Source organism: Mirounga angustirostris, unplaced genomic scaffold, assembly GCF_029215605.1.
Source record: "Mirounga angustirostris isolate CCGP_5_RB_7025 unplaced genomic scaffold, mMirAng1.0.hap1 SCAF_17, whole genome shotgun sequence".
NCBI classification, from domain to species: Eukaryota; Metazoa; Chordata; class Mammalia; order Carnivora; family Phocidae; genus Mirounga; species Mirounga angustirostris.
Window position 1 is genome coordinate 1,131,127 of NW_026991725.1, and position 14,385 is coordinate 1,145,511.

A 14,385-nucleotide genomic window follows, 5' to 3' on the forward strand; every position below is an offset into this window, starting at 1 on the left:
GTCTGCATCTCCTTCTCCCCCTGCCCCGCCGCCACGCGCTCTCACGCATGCGTGCTCTCTCACTCTGCACTCTCTCAAATAAATAAATAAAATCTTAAAAAAACAAAATAAGCCATTGCATAGGAAATGGCTCTCAAGGACAGGGAAGTTTCTTTTATAATTTTCCTGTTCCTTTTTGGGAAACATTTAGAGACTAAAATCTTGTTTTAAAGTATATAACACAACCAGCACCATGATCACTCTGGTTTAAAGTCAAAATAATTGGTTCAGAACACATTTTGGTTGTTTAGTATCTCATTAGCTGACACCTTTTCAATCAAACCTACTCACCCAGTTTGCACTTCCCACATTTTTATAGTTTTATCCCTGGAGGCAGACACTATATGATCTCCATTGGGCATGATGGCTACTGAAGAAACATTGTGGTCATGGCCTAAAACACATAACACAGCAACGTATTAAGTGCTATATCACCAAGAGCAATTAAACCTCAGTTTACCATGATATTTCAACATGGGATTTCAAATATCACAGCAACTTTAAATACACTGGGCTTTATACAAATTTGGTAAGAAACTTGGATTTACACACACAAGTTAAGGAATTAGCAACTTAATAAAACAATCCATAATGAATTAAGTAGCTAGCTCAATTTATGATTAAATTTCAACCTGTACAACTGTTTTAACATCACAAGGCATCAGTATCATCAGCATTTGAATATATTAATATGCTGAATGTTTATATATGAACACTAGAAACACAAAAATTTCCATGTTTGATATCCTAAGATATAGTATAGATTGGAAATAAGATTTACAAAGCTAAACAGAAAGAAGAAGAAAAATGGAGATTTGGTTCCATATTTAAAATAATGGTTGAAAATTAAATGTCCTTGGGGGTAAAAATGCATTATTCTATATGCATTTTTCACATTCCTAATTAGCTATTCTGTGTGGAAAATGCCCTAGAGAATCCTCATAAATATCATTATTTAAGGAATATACAATGGTTGGAAAGAACTCCTTAAAAAGTTTTTTAAATTTAAGTATAGTTGACACATGTTATATTAGTTTCAGTTGTACAACATAGTGATTCAACAATTTTATACACTATGCTATGTTCACCGCAAGTGTAGCTGCCATCTGCCACCATAGGCCAGTACAATACTGTTAACTCTATTCCTCATGCTGTGCCTTTTAGTCCCTTGACTTACTCATTCCATAACTGGAAGCCTTATCTCCCACTCCCCTTCTTCATTAAAGTGCAACAACAAGATACAGGCTACTCAAAGAAACATAAACACCAGATTTTACGAAAGGATTCAATTCTTTTACAGAAGAATTCCTTTAACTGGTAAGTTTCCCACTTGGGGGAAAAACACCCTTCAAATTATACTTTCTATGTAATCACATAGCTTACATCACTGGATTATCTATTTAAAAAACCCCTTTTAGGGGCGCCTGGGTGGCTCAGTCGTTAAGCATCTGCCTTCGGCTCAGGTCATGATCCCAGGGTCCTGGGATCGAGCCCCGCATCGGGCTCCCTGGTCAGCAGGAAGCCTGCTTCTCTCTCTCCCACTCCCCCTGCTTGTGTTCCCTCTCTCGCTGTGTCACTCTCTGTCAAATAAATAAATAAAATAAAAAACCTCTTTTATTACCAACATAGCATGTGTTCCTTATGTAAAATCCGAACATTCAAATTTTACCATGTTCAATGAAACAACAAAAATCCTTAGCATCTTCTATGTGCCACGTACTAAAACAAGATGATTCATGTATATGATTTCATTTTATCCTCACAACAATCCTATGACAGGTATTATTACCTCTATCTTGCAGATGAAAAGAGGTTGAAATTTCCCAATGCCACAAGTAAACAAGTAGGAATTTGAACCCAGATATCTGATTCCAACGCCCATGTTCTTTCCACAAGGCCAAACCGACTCAGAGAATAGTCTCTACGACAAGACCCAGGAAAACAACCTAACACTGAGACTACAGTATATGTGGAACATTATAAAATGAGCAAGAAATGCTAGGTTCCAGCTTTTACTATACCTATTTGTTCTGGACGTCAGTTTCTCAAGTGAGAAAATTGAAAAATAAAACAAAACAAATCCCCATTTTCTTTCTTTCTTGAAGACCGATATCATATGCTCTTCCACTGATACAATTAAGGATTAAATGTAGGGGGCTGCACACTATTAGAAAACAATATTCTTGGGGCGCCTGGGTGGCTCAGTCATTAAGCGTCTGCCTTCGGCTCAGGTCATGATCCCAGGGTCCTGGGATCGAGCCCCGCATCGGGCTCCCTGCTCCGTGGGAAGCCTGCTTCTCCCTCTCCCACTCCCCCTGCTTGTGTTCCCTCTCTCGCTGTCTCTCTCTGTCAAATAAATAAATAAAATCTTTAAAAAAAAAAAAAGAAAGAAAGAAAACAATATTCTTTTCTCTGGAATGTGATGTTACAAATCAATATCAAAATACTATCTTCTACCCCTTACCGTGCATGGTTCTGATGCATTCAAAGCCCTGAAAATCCCATAGTTTAATGGTCATATCTGCAGAACAGGAAGCCAGAAGCTTGCCACTGTGGTCAAATGAAATATCCTGTACAGAGTCTGTATGTCCCTTAAGAGTTCGCTCAAAATCTCCAGTCTCATAATCCCACACCTGTCAAATGATCAGAAACTTAAGTTAACATCACCCCATCCCTTCTCATTTCACATTAGCACTCAGCAGACTAGTATGAGCAAATGACAAAGAGAGCTGTCTTAGAAACAGCACATCTTCAAGTATAAATTGGTCTTTTCTCTACAGAGAAAATTGAAGTTATAATTATTAAAACAGACTTCTAGTACCACATTATCTACCGTATACCTCATTATGCTAGTGAGTAGGTATATAAAGCCAAAAGACAAACAAAGTCTCTTCCCAGTCTGACAGGAGACAACAGACATGTAAACAAGTAAATTTAAAGACAAAAGTTTTGGGGGCAGTTATGATAGGCATCTATATGTAGAATATTAGGGGACAATAAAGAATGCTTAATCTAATAGACAAGCAGAGCTCAGACACCTAAGAGGCAAGGAAAGACTTCACAAGATGTTACTGTCCATGAACAGTAGATTAACAAAAGCATATATCATTTTGATGCAAAAATGGGAAGTCACTGACATTTTTTAAAGATAATTCTTCTAAGATAATAGACATAATAAGCTATCAAGAATAAATATTAGGGGTGCCTGGGTGGCTCAGTTGGTTAAGAATCCAGTTCTTGATTTCAGCTCAGGTCATGATATCGGGGTCGTGGAATCGAGCCCCACATTGGGCTCCGCGCTCAGTGCGGAGTCAGCTTGTCTCTCTCCCTCTGCTCCTCCCCTCAATCGCGCTCTCTCTCATTCTCTCTCTCTCTTGCAAATAAATAAATAAACAGGTAAATAAAATCTTTATTAAAAAAAGAATAAATATTAGAAACAGACCTCAAGAACATTCTAAACTTTCACTCTGGTGGTCAAATGCTAGTCTGAAGTTCAATCTTTACCCGACACCAATTATATATGCTCTAAAATCAAATGATTGATTCCATTCTTCCTATGGTAGGTTCAAATTTACCTGCAGTAGGTTATATACCAACCAATTTAAAGAATAGAAAATGCATTTCAAAAACTTGGAAACAATTAGGGGAAACATTAGTGGAATGGCTAAGTAGAGGTTAAGACCTGCAATTATAAGGAACTTGTTACATAATAAAATAATGTTAAATAAAAGAGAACACAAAATTACATGTGATCCCAACTACATAAAAAACTCACCTAAGAAAAATAAACTATCTTCTAAAACACATTTCTTTTCCAGAAAATGTATATACCCTTCTCAATATAAACAGTTTTTTCTTACCATATATTCAAGTACTTCTACATAGAAGTGATTTCTAATTTTGCACGTATTTTGTTAGATTTATCCTTAAGTACCCTGGGGTTTTTTGATGCTATTATGTGGCATTTTAAAATTTCAATTTTCAAATTATTCATTGCTAAGTTTATAGAAATACAATGACCCTTTGTATAGTAACCCTGTATCCAGAGTAGTTCTAGTAGCTTTTTGGTGGATTCTTTGGGCTTTCTACATAGATGATCATGTTGTCTGCCAGTAAAGACAGTTTCATTTCTTCCTTTCCAATCTGTATGCCTTTTCTTTCTTTGTCTGCCTTACTGCACTGACAAGGCACTCTTTTACAAACATGAATTAAGTGGTTAAGACTAAACATCCTGGCCTTGGTTCCTGATCTCAGGGGGAAAGCATTGTTTTCCACCATTAATTATTATGCTCAGATACCTTTTAACCTTTTATCAGCTTAATGAAGCTCCCTTCCTAGCTTGCTGTGAGCTATTATCATGAATGAATGCTGGAATTTTGTCAGATGCATTTTCAGAACCCATTATGTTTTTTTATTGATGTGGTGTATCATACTGACTGATTTTCCCAATTCTGCACTCTGGGATAAACCCTACTTGGGTCGTATTAATTAACCTTTTTTAAAATTGCTGGATTTAATCTGCTTATAATTTGTTAAGGATTTTGCATATGCGTTCATGAATGGTATAATACTGGTCAGTTGTTTTCTTTTTTTGTAAGATTTTTGTCCCGTTTAGTATCTAACGACACCAAAAGTTCAGATGAATATTTTACATAATAAAAATAAGGTGTGATCTTGCAGTTCAGTTTCAGTTAACTTCCCATGCATTTGTCAAAGAACATTATGCATTTTCTCTAAAATAAATATACTCAGAAAATGAACTGTCTCTCTTCATAGATGGTGAACAAGGCATTTTAATGTTAGTTTGCAAATATCAAGAATTAATAAGAATTAATTTTATTTTTCCTTTACTTGCTATTTACCTTTTGTATGATTATAAAAATAAATGCTCATGATAAGCTATAATGTACTTATCTAAAGGCAATAAAAATAACCACTATCCTACCAAAGGAATGGTTTTTCCATTCTTTCTATGCTATTTTTAAGTATAATGACTGTGTATACTTCATTATCCCATTTCTTCTCTGCTTCTCTCAAGTATTATTCCATGCCATTAAAGACTTGGCAAACATTTTTTTTTTTAAAGATTTTATTTTTAAGTAATCTCTACACCCAATGCGGGGCTCAAAAATTGCATGCTCCACCCACTGAGCCAGCCATATGCTGCACACCCCTCCCCCTGCCTTTTTGGGGCAAACATCTTTTTTTTTTAAAGGAATTCCTATTGTTAGCTATATTTTTTGTGGGGGAAGGGAAGGGCAGAGAGAGAGAATCTTAAGCAGGCTCCATGACCAGCACAGAGTCCAACAAGGGGCTCAATCTTACAACCCTGAGCATCATGACCTGAGCTGATAGCAAGAGTCAGACAACTCAACCGACTGAGCCAGGTGCACTACAATTTTTCATTATTATAGAAAACATTATATAAATGAAAATCTTTGAATATTGAAAAATATCTGTCCTCATTTTGCAATATTAGGTCAGATGGTGAAAAAGAATTTTGGGTCAAAAAGTATAGAATTTTGGGTCAAAAAGTATACTTTTTAAGCCCTTCTGCTAAATTGTTCTCTCATAAGATTGTATCAAATGTAATGAGAATGCCTGATTCATTAAACTCTTATCACTACTGGGAATTCTCATCTAAGAAGTAAAATATACTGACAGATTTGAGTTATACTGTAATATTAATATGCATTTTTTCTACTATTAGTAGCAAAGCCAAAACTTTTTTTTACTGTTGGTAAGCCATTTTTTCTTCTATGAATTGTGTGTTTACATCCCACAGTTCAATTTTCTATTGAGAATGATTACTGTTTTTCACATTTGTTTTGAACTCTATAAAAAGTTGGCAGTCCTGGGGCACCTGGGTGGCTCAGTCAGTTAAGCGTCTGCCTTTGGCTCAAGTCATGATCTCAGGGTCCCAGGATCGAGCCCCTGCATTGCGCTCCCTGCTCAGTGGGGAGCCTGCTTCTCCCTCTCCCACTCCCCCTGCTTGTGCTCTGTCAAATAAATAAAATCTTAAAAAAAAAAAAAGTTTGGCAGTCCATCTGCCTCATTTGTTGAATGTATTTTTCAGTTTTGTTTGCTGTTCATTTTTTTTTTTTTTAAAGATTTTATTTATTTATCTGACAGAGATAGACACAGCAAGAGAGGGAACACAAGCAGGGGGAGTGGGAGAGGAGAAGCAGGCTTCCCGCGGAGCAGGGAGCCCGATGCGGGGCTCGATCCCAGGACCCCGGGATCATGACTTGAGCCGAAGGCAGGCGCCCCTGCTGTTCATTTTTAAAAATGTTTAAGAATACTCTACGTAACAATCAGAAATAACATTTCAAGGGGTGCCTGATTGGCTAGGTCAGTGGAATGTGCGACTCTCTGTCTCAGGGTTGCGGGTTTGGGCCCCACGCTGGGTGTGGAGACTACTTAAAAATAAAATCTTAAAAAAAGAAAAATAAATAACATTTCAAAATACTGTTATGAACTATTTCAAATATCTATCCTACATTTTCCCTAAATTATTAAAGGTTGATGGTATAAATGAATTACTCTAAAAGGAATAAATCTGTTGTATTTACCAGATGCACAAGGGAAATAATATAATAAGAATTTCTGTTACCATTAACTACATTTTACTGGGCCCTTACCATCTACCTAAATCTGTCAGGCACTATATATTGCTAATATGTTATGTACACATTACTTAATTTTAAGCCAAAGAATTGTATTCCCAACAAATGAGAAAACTGAGCCTTAAACATACCAAGCACTTTGTCCAAGACAGTCACAAAATTACAAAAAATTCTGTCTATGTTCTTCTTTGAGTTTTTGGGAAAGTAGTTCTATCACAATCTTCATTTAGCAATCACCTAGGTTTTACTACAACTGAATAATAAAAGTATGGAAGGAGAGTAGAAAAAGTTTTTTTCATTCTAAAAAATATACACAGAAGTAATTTAATGAGAGGGAAAAAAAAGCTTTATGGGTAAGAATGAACAGAACATTATTTATGATAGTAGATGATTGGAAATGACATAAAAAGTCCAAAGGAGAAAATATGTCCATGGTACTGAAACACTGCTAGCACCAAGTACTCCTTTAGTGTCTGTCCAGTACTGTTTTAAGCAGTTTCCACATATTAACTTATTTAATCCTACCAAAAGCCCTGAGATAGATGAGGAAAGAGAAGCACAAAAAGTTAATCTGCTCATGATCACATTAATTTTGAATGATGGGGTCAGGACTTTAACCAAGAGCATTAACTCCCCTATAAAGCCTCCACATATAAACAAAACAACTAGCATAAAATCATTAAAAATGATTCATCAGAAACAAAGAAACCTATTTCTAAAATAATTTAATAAAAAAAGAATCGAAACTAAATACAAATGATTTTCATTAATGAAGCAACCACGTGTACACACATTAAATAAAGAGTAAATGGAAGGGAGAACTATTAAGTAGTTGCTGAGATATGTGATATGATTATTATACACAGAAATTTTAAAACTTCGAATTGTAACATTTTATTTTATTTTTTAAAGTAGGCTCCACACCCAACATGGGGGCATGAACTCACCATCCTGAGATCAAGAGTTGCATGCTCTACCAACTGAGCCAGCCAAGGCGCCCTGATTTGTAATATTTTAAAGTTCACTCAATAGGTATATTTTAAGATGGCACATTTACAGTTTTGTTTATGCTTTTATACCACTGCGCCGTAAAATCAATAATTAAGACTGGGTTTTTAATCTATTCACCCTTATGCCTCTTGACAGCAGTACAGTTTTTACAGTACACAAAACTATCATGAAATCAATAATTTAAATACATGTCTACATATATTTGAAAAACAGCAATGGTTAATGTATTAGGTATGTAATCATTTCAGACTACATGGTACACATATGATTTAAGACTCTCTTCCAATACTCTGCAGCCCACCCCATGGATCACCAGCCCATGGGATGGAAGGAAGCCACTGATTTAGAAACTAAAGAAAGAAACCACATTAGGAAAATATAAAACAATGTTTAATTTGAAGAACAAATTAAGGAGAGTCACATTTAAGTCATTACGGTATTTTTCACTAGACTACTGCTAGGCGATATAGTCTTAACAACCTACTCATGTTTTCTTAATTATACCTCTATAAATGAAACTTATTAAAATCTAGAACTTAGGGGCGCCTGGGTGGCTCAGTCTGTTAAGCGTCTGCCTTCAGCTCAGGTCATGATCCCAGGGTCCTGCGATCAAGCCCCGCATCAGGCTCCCTGCTCCACGGGAAGCCTGCTTCTCCCTCTCCCTCTAGAACTTAATCTGGAAAGAGCCTTAGAAGAGAAAAACCTACCTAAACCTTTTAACTATATTTTACTTATCTTTCTGCAGGTAGTTTATATAACTGTTACTGTATTGTGTCTGGATCAAAGGGAATTATAAAAACAACCTTTTTTCTGGATTAAAAGATAAAACATTAAAATGTGTATACTTACTGTAAAAAATACAAAAATGAGAGAAATACATAACTTATAAAGTGAAAACCTTCTATATCCCCACACCCCTGGAGAGAACTACTGTTTGGAATCAAAGCCAGTATTTAAAATACATCAAGGAGAGCCCAATTTGAGTAAGTCCCCTACTGAATTCTTTTGCAGAATATATTCATCCCCTGAAGTACTCATGTTGTAATCTTATATTTTCATCTATCATCTCTGCTTAAAAGCAAGGTACACTTATGTCTTCATTCTCCAAAAACAAAAATTATTCAAGTACTAGGTGACCTATGGCCCAAGACTAAATCAGTGACACCCTATTTTCTCAAATTCATCAGTAAACTTACTTGGCAGCTTGCCTCTCAGGAGCTACAAACTCCCGTCTTTCCTGTCTTGCACAGGTCTGCATTTTCAGGATCTTTTTTTTTCTTGTACCCAATTAGCTTTAATCTGCTTTTAACATCTTTAATTTTTTTGAAAAAATTACCTTAATTGTAGCATCCTCTGAAGCAGAGACCATAACACTGAACACAGGATGGAAAATTACTCGAGTGACTGGACTCCTATGACCGCTCAACGCATATTTTTCTGGTGGACGGGGAATCCATTCTTTTGGGTCTCGTTTCTGACCAAGGGGTCCACCTGACGTAAATTCTTCTTTTGCTTCATTTAGTTTTGATTCTAATTCCATAACCTTGAGAAGGAACACGGTTATATACAGATTCCAGTAAAAGTAATATATTTGATATTTTTAAAAACTGCCTTTAGTTTGCATCTGTTTATGCAGGATACTTGAAGAAATTTCAGTAATTTACAAAGCATTCATCAAATTTAATTGAAAAGATCTATATAATATACTACCCAAAATTTTATTAGTGTGACAAAACTGAAACTTGAGAAAAACTATGACTGTATCAACTACTTAACTAAAAAAATTTCAATTTCTATCTACTAATTAGAGGAAGAGCAGTGCAATAAAAGCTGACATTAAAAGCTGACATTATGTATGTGCTATGCAACTTTTCTAAGAGCTTTTTATGGATTAACTCATGTTAAAGAATGTTATTTATTTATTCTAACTTTGCCTACTAAAAGTATAAATTTGAGGACCAGAGTATTATTTGTTGCCTTCACTTTACAGATAAAAACAAAAGCTCAGAGATGAAAATGACTTCTCTTAAGTGCACACTTTAGTGCTCTTTCCCCAGCATCATACTGGCTCCATGCTTTCTTCCAATCTAAATGCACAAATGAGTTCTTTCAGTATCAATTCTTTCAAGTCAGGGTTATGTAGATTCATTGGAGCCAACATCTGGGTTGCATGAATTAGCATGTATTAGGCAAAGACCTGTCTAGGTCAGTTTTTTTTAATGCATAAAAATGATTTTTATTTGCCTTTCAAGAGCAAATATAATTATTAATCAATGCAGAATAACTGATATATTTTCAGAAAGTTTATATAAGAGTACTCTGAGTACAAGTGACTTTAAAGAAAGAAGACGTAGATACCTTCTTTTGTAATCTAATAACGGATGTCCATTTTTTTTCCAAAAGACCAGCATATTTCTTATCTAATTCTTCATTCTAGAGGAAAAAAAATGAGAACCTTTTGAAAAATGGCTCAACTACATTGTTCAAGGCATACAGACCATTCACCTAAGCCCAAATGTTACTAAATATTTGATTATACAAAAAGGGGGAGGGTGAAAACCTAGGGCCAAAGAACCACATAACAAATGATAGCATTTGTGAATAACTGACATGACTGTTCAATACTGATACTTGAGTAAAATCCACTTATTAACTATACCACGAATAACTGTAAAAAGGCAAACATACCATATCTAATTCAGCTTCCTTTTTAAAAACTGAATATGCCTCTTCGTAGCCATTTGAACGAAGATAATCTGCTATAGCTCGATTTCTGAAAGAAAACAAATTCAAATGACTTCTAACAAAACCCGATTTTTAAATAAGATTTTATTTATTCATTTATTTAAAAGACAGTGAGCATGTGCAAGCAGGTGGAGAGGCAGAGGGGGAGGGAGAGGGACAAGCAGACTGCACCAAGTGGGCATGGAGCCCTACGTGGGGCTCGATCCCATGACCCTGAGATCATGACCTGAGCCAAAATCAAGAGTCAGATGCTCAACCGACTGAGCCACCCGGGCGCCCCACAAAATCTGATTTCTATGTTAAATATTTTATTTAAAATCTCATAAATCTTAAAACACTCTTTTAAAAGTATTCCCTTCCAAATCATACAAGTATTTCACAAAAAAAGGAACCCTCCCCCAAAGCCTCTAAAACACTTAGTCCTGTCATAGTACATCCAAAATATTAAAACATTATTCCTAAGCTTTTAGTTGTAAGTTTCTAATGTACTGCTTACCTTACAAGATGAGGGGACTCTGAGGGTCAAGATACAGCTTATAGAACAGCTACTGATTTGTGACAGTCATCATCAGTTTTGTCATGTTTACATTTAGCCTTCCTTTACTACTTGTTATGCTAGCAGATGCTCAAGGACTAGCAACTGATACTTAGTTTTGCATAGAAAATTGTTCTGATAAATTATAACTAATTAGTATTTAATATCAGAGATAATTTTAACCATTAGAATGGGTGAAAAAAAGGGCACAAGCTCTAAACTTAGTATATCATAGAATGTGACATTCATTTAGAATTAGAAAATTCGAAGGTTAGAAAAGCTCAATTAGCAAGTGCTTCTTCATGCTGTCCTTATAATCTTTCAAAGAGAAAATCAGCTACCTCCCCTCCTAAAGCAACCTATTCCAGTGTCTCTCAACTTTTTTGAGCCTTAAGCACCACTGTGACAGAAATAGCTGTTTGGGATTCCTTTAAAACATTGTAATTTAAATAATTAAAAAGTTAACATATATGCAAGGTTAAACAAAACTTAAATATATAAGTACACAATAAAATATCCTTTCTACCACTGACCCCTAATATTCCATTCCTAAGGTAACCACTTAATCAGTGTTTTGTATATTCAGAGACAATCTACCTAAACACACAAATTCCTGCATAGTCTTCTAGAGATAATCAATATTTGTTTCTTACACAGTCACATAAACTCAATCTAAGCCATCATTCTTTACCAGCAGACATAAATTTGCCTTTAAAAAAAGATTGTATTCCATTACAGATACATGCTTTTACCACCACAAACAATGCTCCTATGACTACCCTATCAAAGCCACTGCCCACCTAATGCTTTAGGAAATAAAAACACTCTAGTAGTATCGTAGAATTGGTGGAATCAAGTTTTAATTCAATGGCATGTTAAAAAAGTAAAACAGTGGAGAAAGATAATAGGGAATTGCATCAAACACTTAATATTCCAGGTAATTATTAGCACACCAAAGATTAAAGCATAGTAACCAGTGGATGACAGGGTCAAGCACATCACATTCATGAAAATGGGGGCTGAGGAAAGATAAATTCTTACTATTATTGTGAGTCTGTGTCTGTGTGCTGGTCATATCACACAGCCTGTACCTTCTGGCCTGTTCTACTAATGGATAACTTGATTCATAAGAAGTGTCTTTACATGGAGCTGAAATCTACCTCGTCTTAATTTCCAAGTAGTTCTACTTGGGCCTTCCGAAACAATACAAAATAGGAAGGCAACGGATCTCTCAAAATATTCCATCAAATACTGTGTTGTCAGAGCCTGTGTTACAAACCTTCAACAAAAGTAAATTTCCCCTGGTTAGAATATCCCAAATAATAAGGGAAACAAGTTAAAAACATATCTATTTCTTAGCTTTATTTTCTTCTTTAAAAATGTCAAGGGTAAACAAATCATATATAGTACTTGCAAATACTTAATGTTCCTACCTAGCTCCATTCTTACCTCAGGGTCAAACCCTAATGCCTGAAACTTTGCCTGAAGACACAGCACACAGCTTACAACTCTGAAGCTCATATAAGAAATAATACATATATATATGTAATACATGCACAAATTATAACAATTATTACCTTAATGAACTTATTTTTTGTAAAGATAGATAAATGGTGGTACTTTTCCAGGAAACAATAGTAAAAGGAGAAAAATACAAACTATTCCTTTTCCTTATTAAAAAAGTCCCAACATTTTCAGATTACCACTGCTAACCCTTCCGTATAGTCATCTCATACCATGTTCTTTGCCAATAAATTCACATCACCATGGATGTATTATGTATGGCTTTTTTTTTTTTTTTAATAATTTCTTTATTTGAGAGAGAGAGAGAGAGAGACAGAGCACCAGCAGGGCGAGGGGCAGAAGGAGAGGAAGAAGCAGACTTTCCCCCCACCCCTCAGAAAGGAGCCCGGGCTCCATCCCAGGACTGCTGAGATTATGACCTGAGCCAAAGGCAGCTGCCCAACCGACTGAGCCACCCACGAACCTCTGTATGGCTTTTTGTCAAGTAACTTTAACTGTTCACCATGTCATGAAAATCTTCCCTGGTCAGTAAATATTCATCTGTAACATTATAGTTATTAATATTCAAACACAATATTCTATGATGTAGATGTACCAAATTTTATTTATGCAATTACCTACTGTTGGACTTCCAGGTTGTTTCTAATTTTTCACCATTTTAAACAATGTTGCAAATAAACATTCATATAAAGCCTTTCTCACATCTTTACATTGGAGTCAAAAGATGCTACACATTGAATGTTTGTGTGTCATCCTCCTCCCTGCCACTAATTCTTTTTTTTTTTTTTTTTTTGACAGAGAGAGAGAGACAGCGAGAGAGGGAACACAAGCAGGGGGAGTGGGAGAGGGAGAAGCAGGCCTCCCTGCTGAGCAAGGAGCCCGATGCGGGGCTCGATCCCAGGACCCTGGGATCACGACCTGAGCCGAAGGCAGACGCTAAACAGCTGAGCCACCCAGGCGCCCCGCTGCCACTAATTCTTATGTTGAAACCTAATATGATGGTATTTGGAGATGGGGCTTTTGGAGGTGCTTAGATCATGAGGGCAGAGCCCTCATGAATGGGATTAATGTCCTTATAAAAAGAGAATGTTAACTAGGAAGCAAGCACCACCAGACACCAAATGTGCTAATGCTTTGATCTTGGACTTTCCAGCCTCTAGAACCCTAAGAAATAAATCTCTGGGGGCACCTGGGTGGCTCAGTCGTTAAGCATCTGCCTTCAGCTCAGGTCATGATCCCAGGGTTCTGGGATCGAGCCCCACCATCAGGCTCCCTGCTCAGCGGGAAGCCTGCTTCTCCCTCTCCCACTCCCCCTGCTTGTGTTCCCTCTTGCTATCTCTTTCTCTGTCAAATAAATAAATAAAATCTTAAAAAAAAAAAAGAAATCTCTTTTGTTAATAAGCCACCCAGTTTACAGTATTTATTAGAGTAGACTAAACAAAGATAAAAGTTATATACATTTTTAGGACATTTTGATAGCTACTGAAAAATTGCTCCCCAGAGTTATACCAATTTATATTCCTATCAATAGTTATGAATGTCATCCCTTTGATAGCTACTGAAAAATTGCTCCCCAGAGTTATACCAATTTATATTCCTATCAATAGTTATGAATGTCATCCCTTTACCATCTGTACTTTTCAAACATTTCGATTAGCATTTACTGACTTAAAAAAAAACCCAAGTTTTTATCCTTTGATTCTGCTTATGTAACTTTTATAAAAAGTGGACTAGATGTTAAATTTTTAAAACTTCTGCAATATTTCTATATTCTATGTAGCTTAATTCAACATCTGCATTTTATTGTTTTTTTTTAAAGATTTATTTACTTTTTTGAGAGACAGAGAGGGAGTGAGCATGAGCAAGGGGAGGAGTAGAGGGAGAGAAACTCAAGTAGACTCCAAC

The 14,385-nt window shown here is 35.9% G+C and overlaps 1 protein-coding gene across 5 annotated transcripts in view; it reads right to left on the reverse strand.

Annotated features, from left to right (window-relative positions):
* PAFAH1B1 (platelet activating factor acetylhydrolase 1b regulatory subunit 1) overlaps positions 1 to 14,385 on the reverse strand; it is an 87,580-nt gene that overhangs the window by 12,447 nt on the left and 60,748 nt on the right. For all 5 annotated transcript variants that reach the window (XM_045889646.3, XM_045889649.3, XM_045889647.3 and 2 more), the window contains 5 exons: positions 10,365 to 10,449; positions 10,035 to 10,109; positions 9,013 to 9,219; positions 2,504 to 2,672; positions 331 to 433 (listed from right to left, as the gene is read on the reverse strand). In XM_045889646.3, the coding sequence (XP_045745602.1) occupies positions 331 to 433; positions 2,504 to 2,672; positions 9,013 to 9,219; positions 10,035 to 10,109; positions 10,365 to 10,449 (639 nt within the window). The remainder of the gene's footprint in view (positions 1 to 330; positions 434 to 2,503; positions 2,673 to 9,012; positions 9,220 to 10,034; positions 10,110 to 10,364; positions 10,450 to 14,385) is intronic.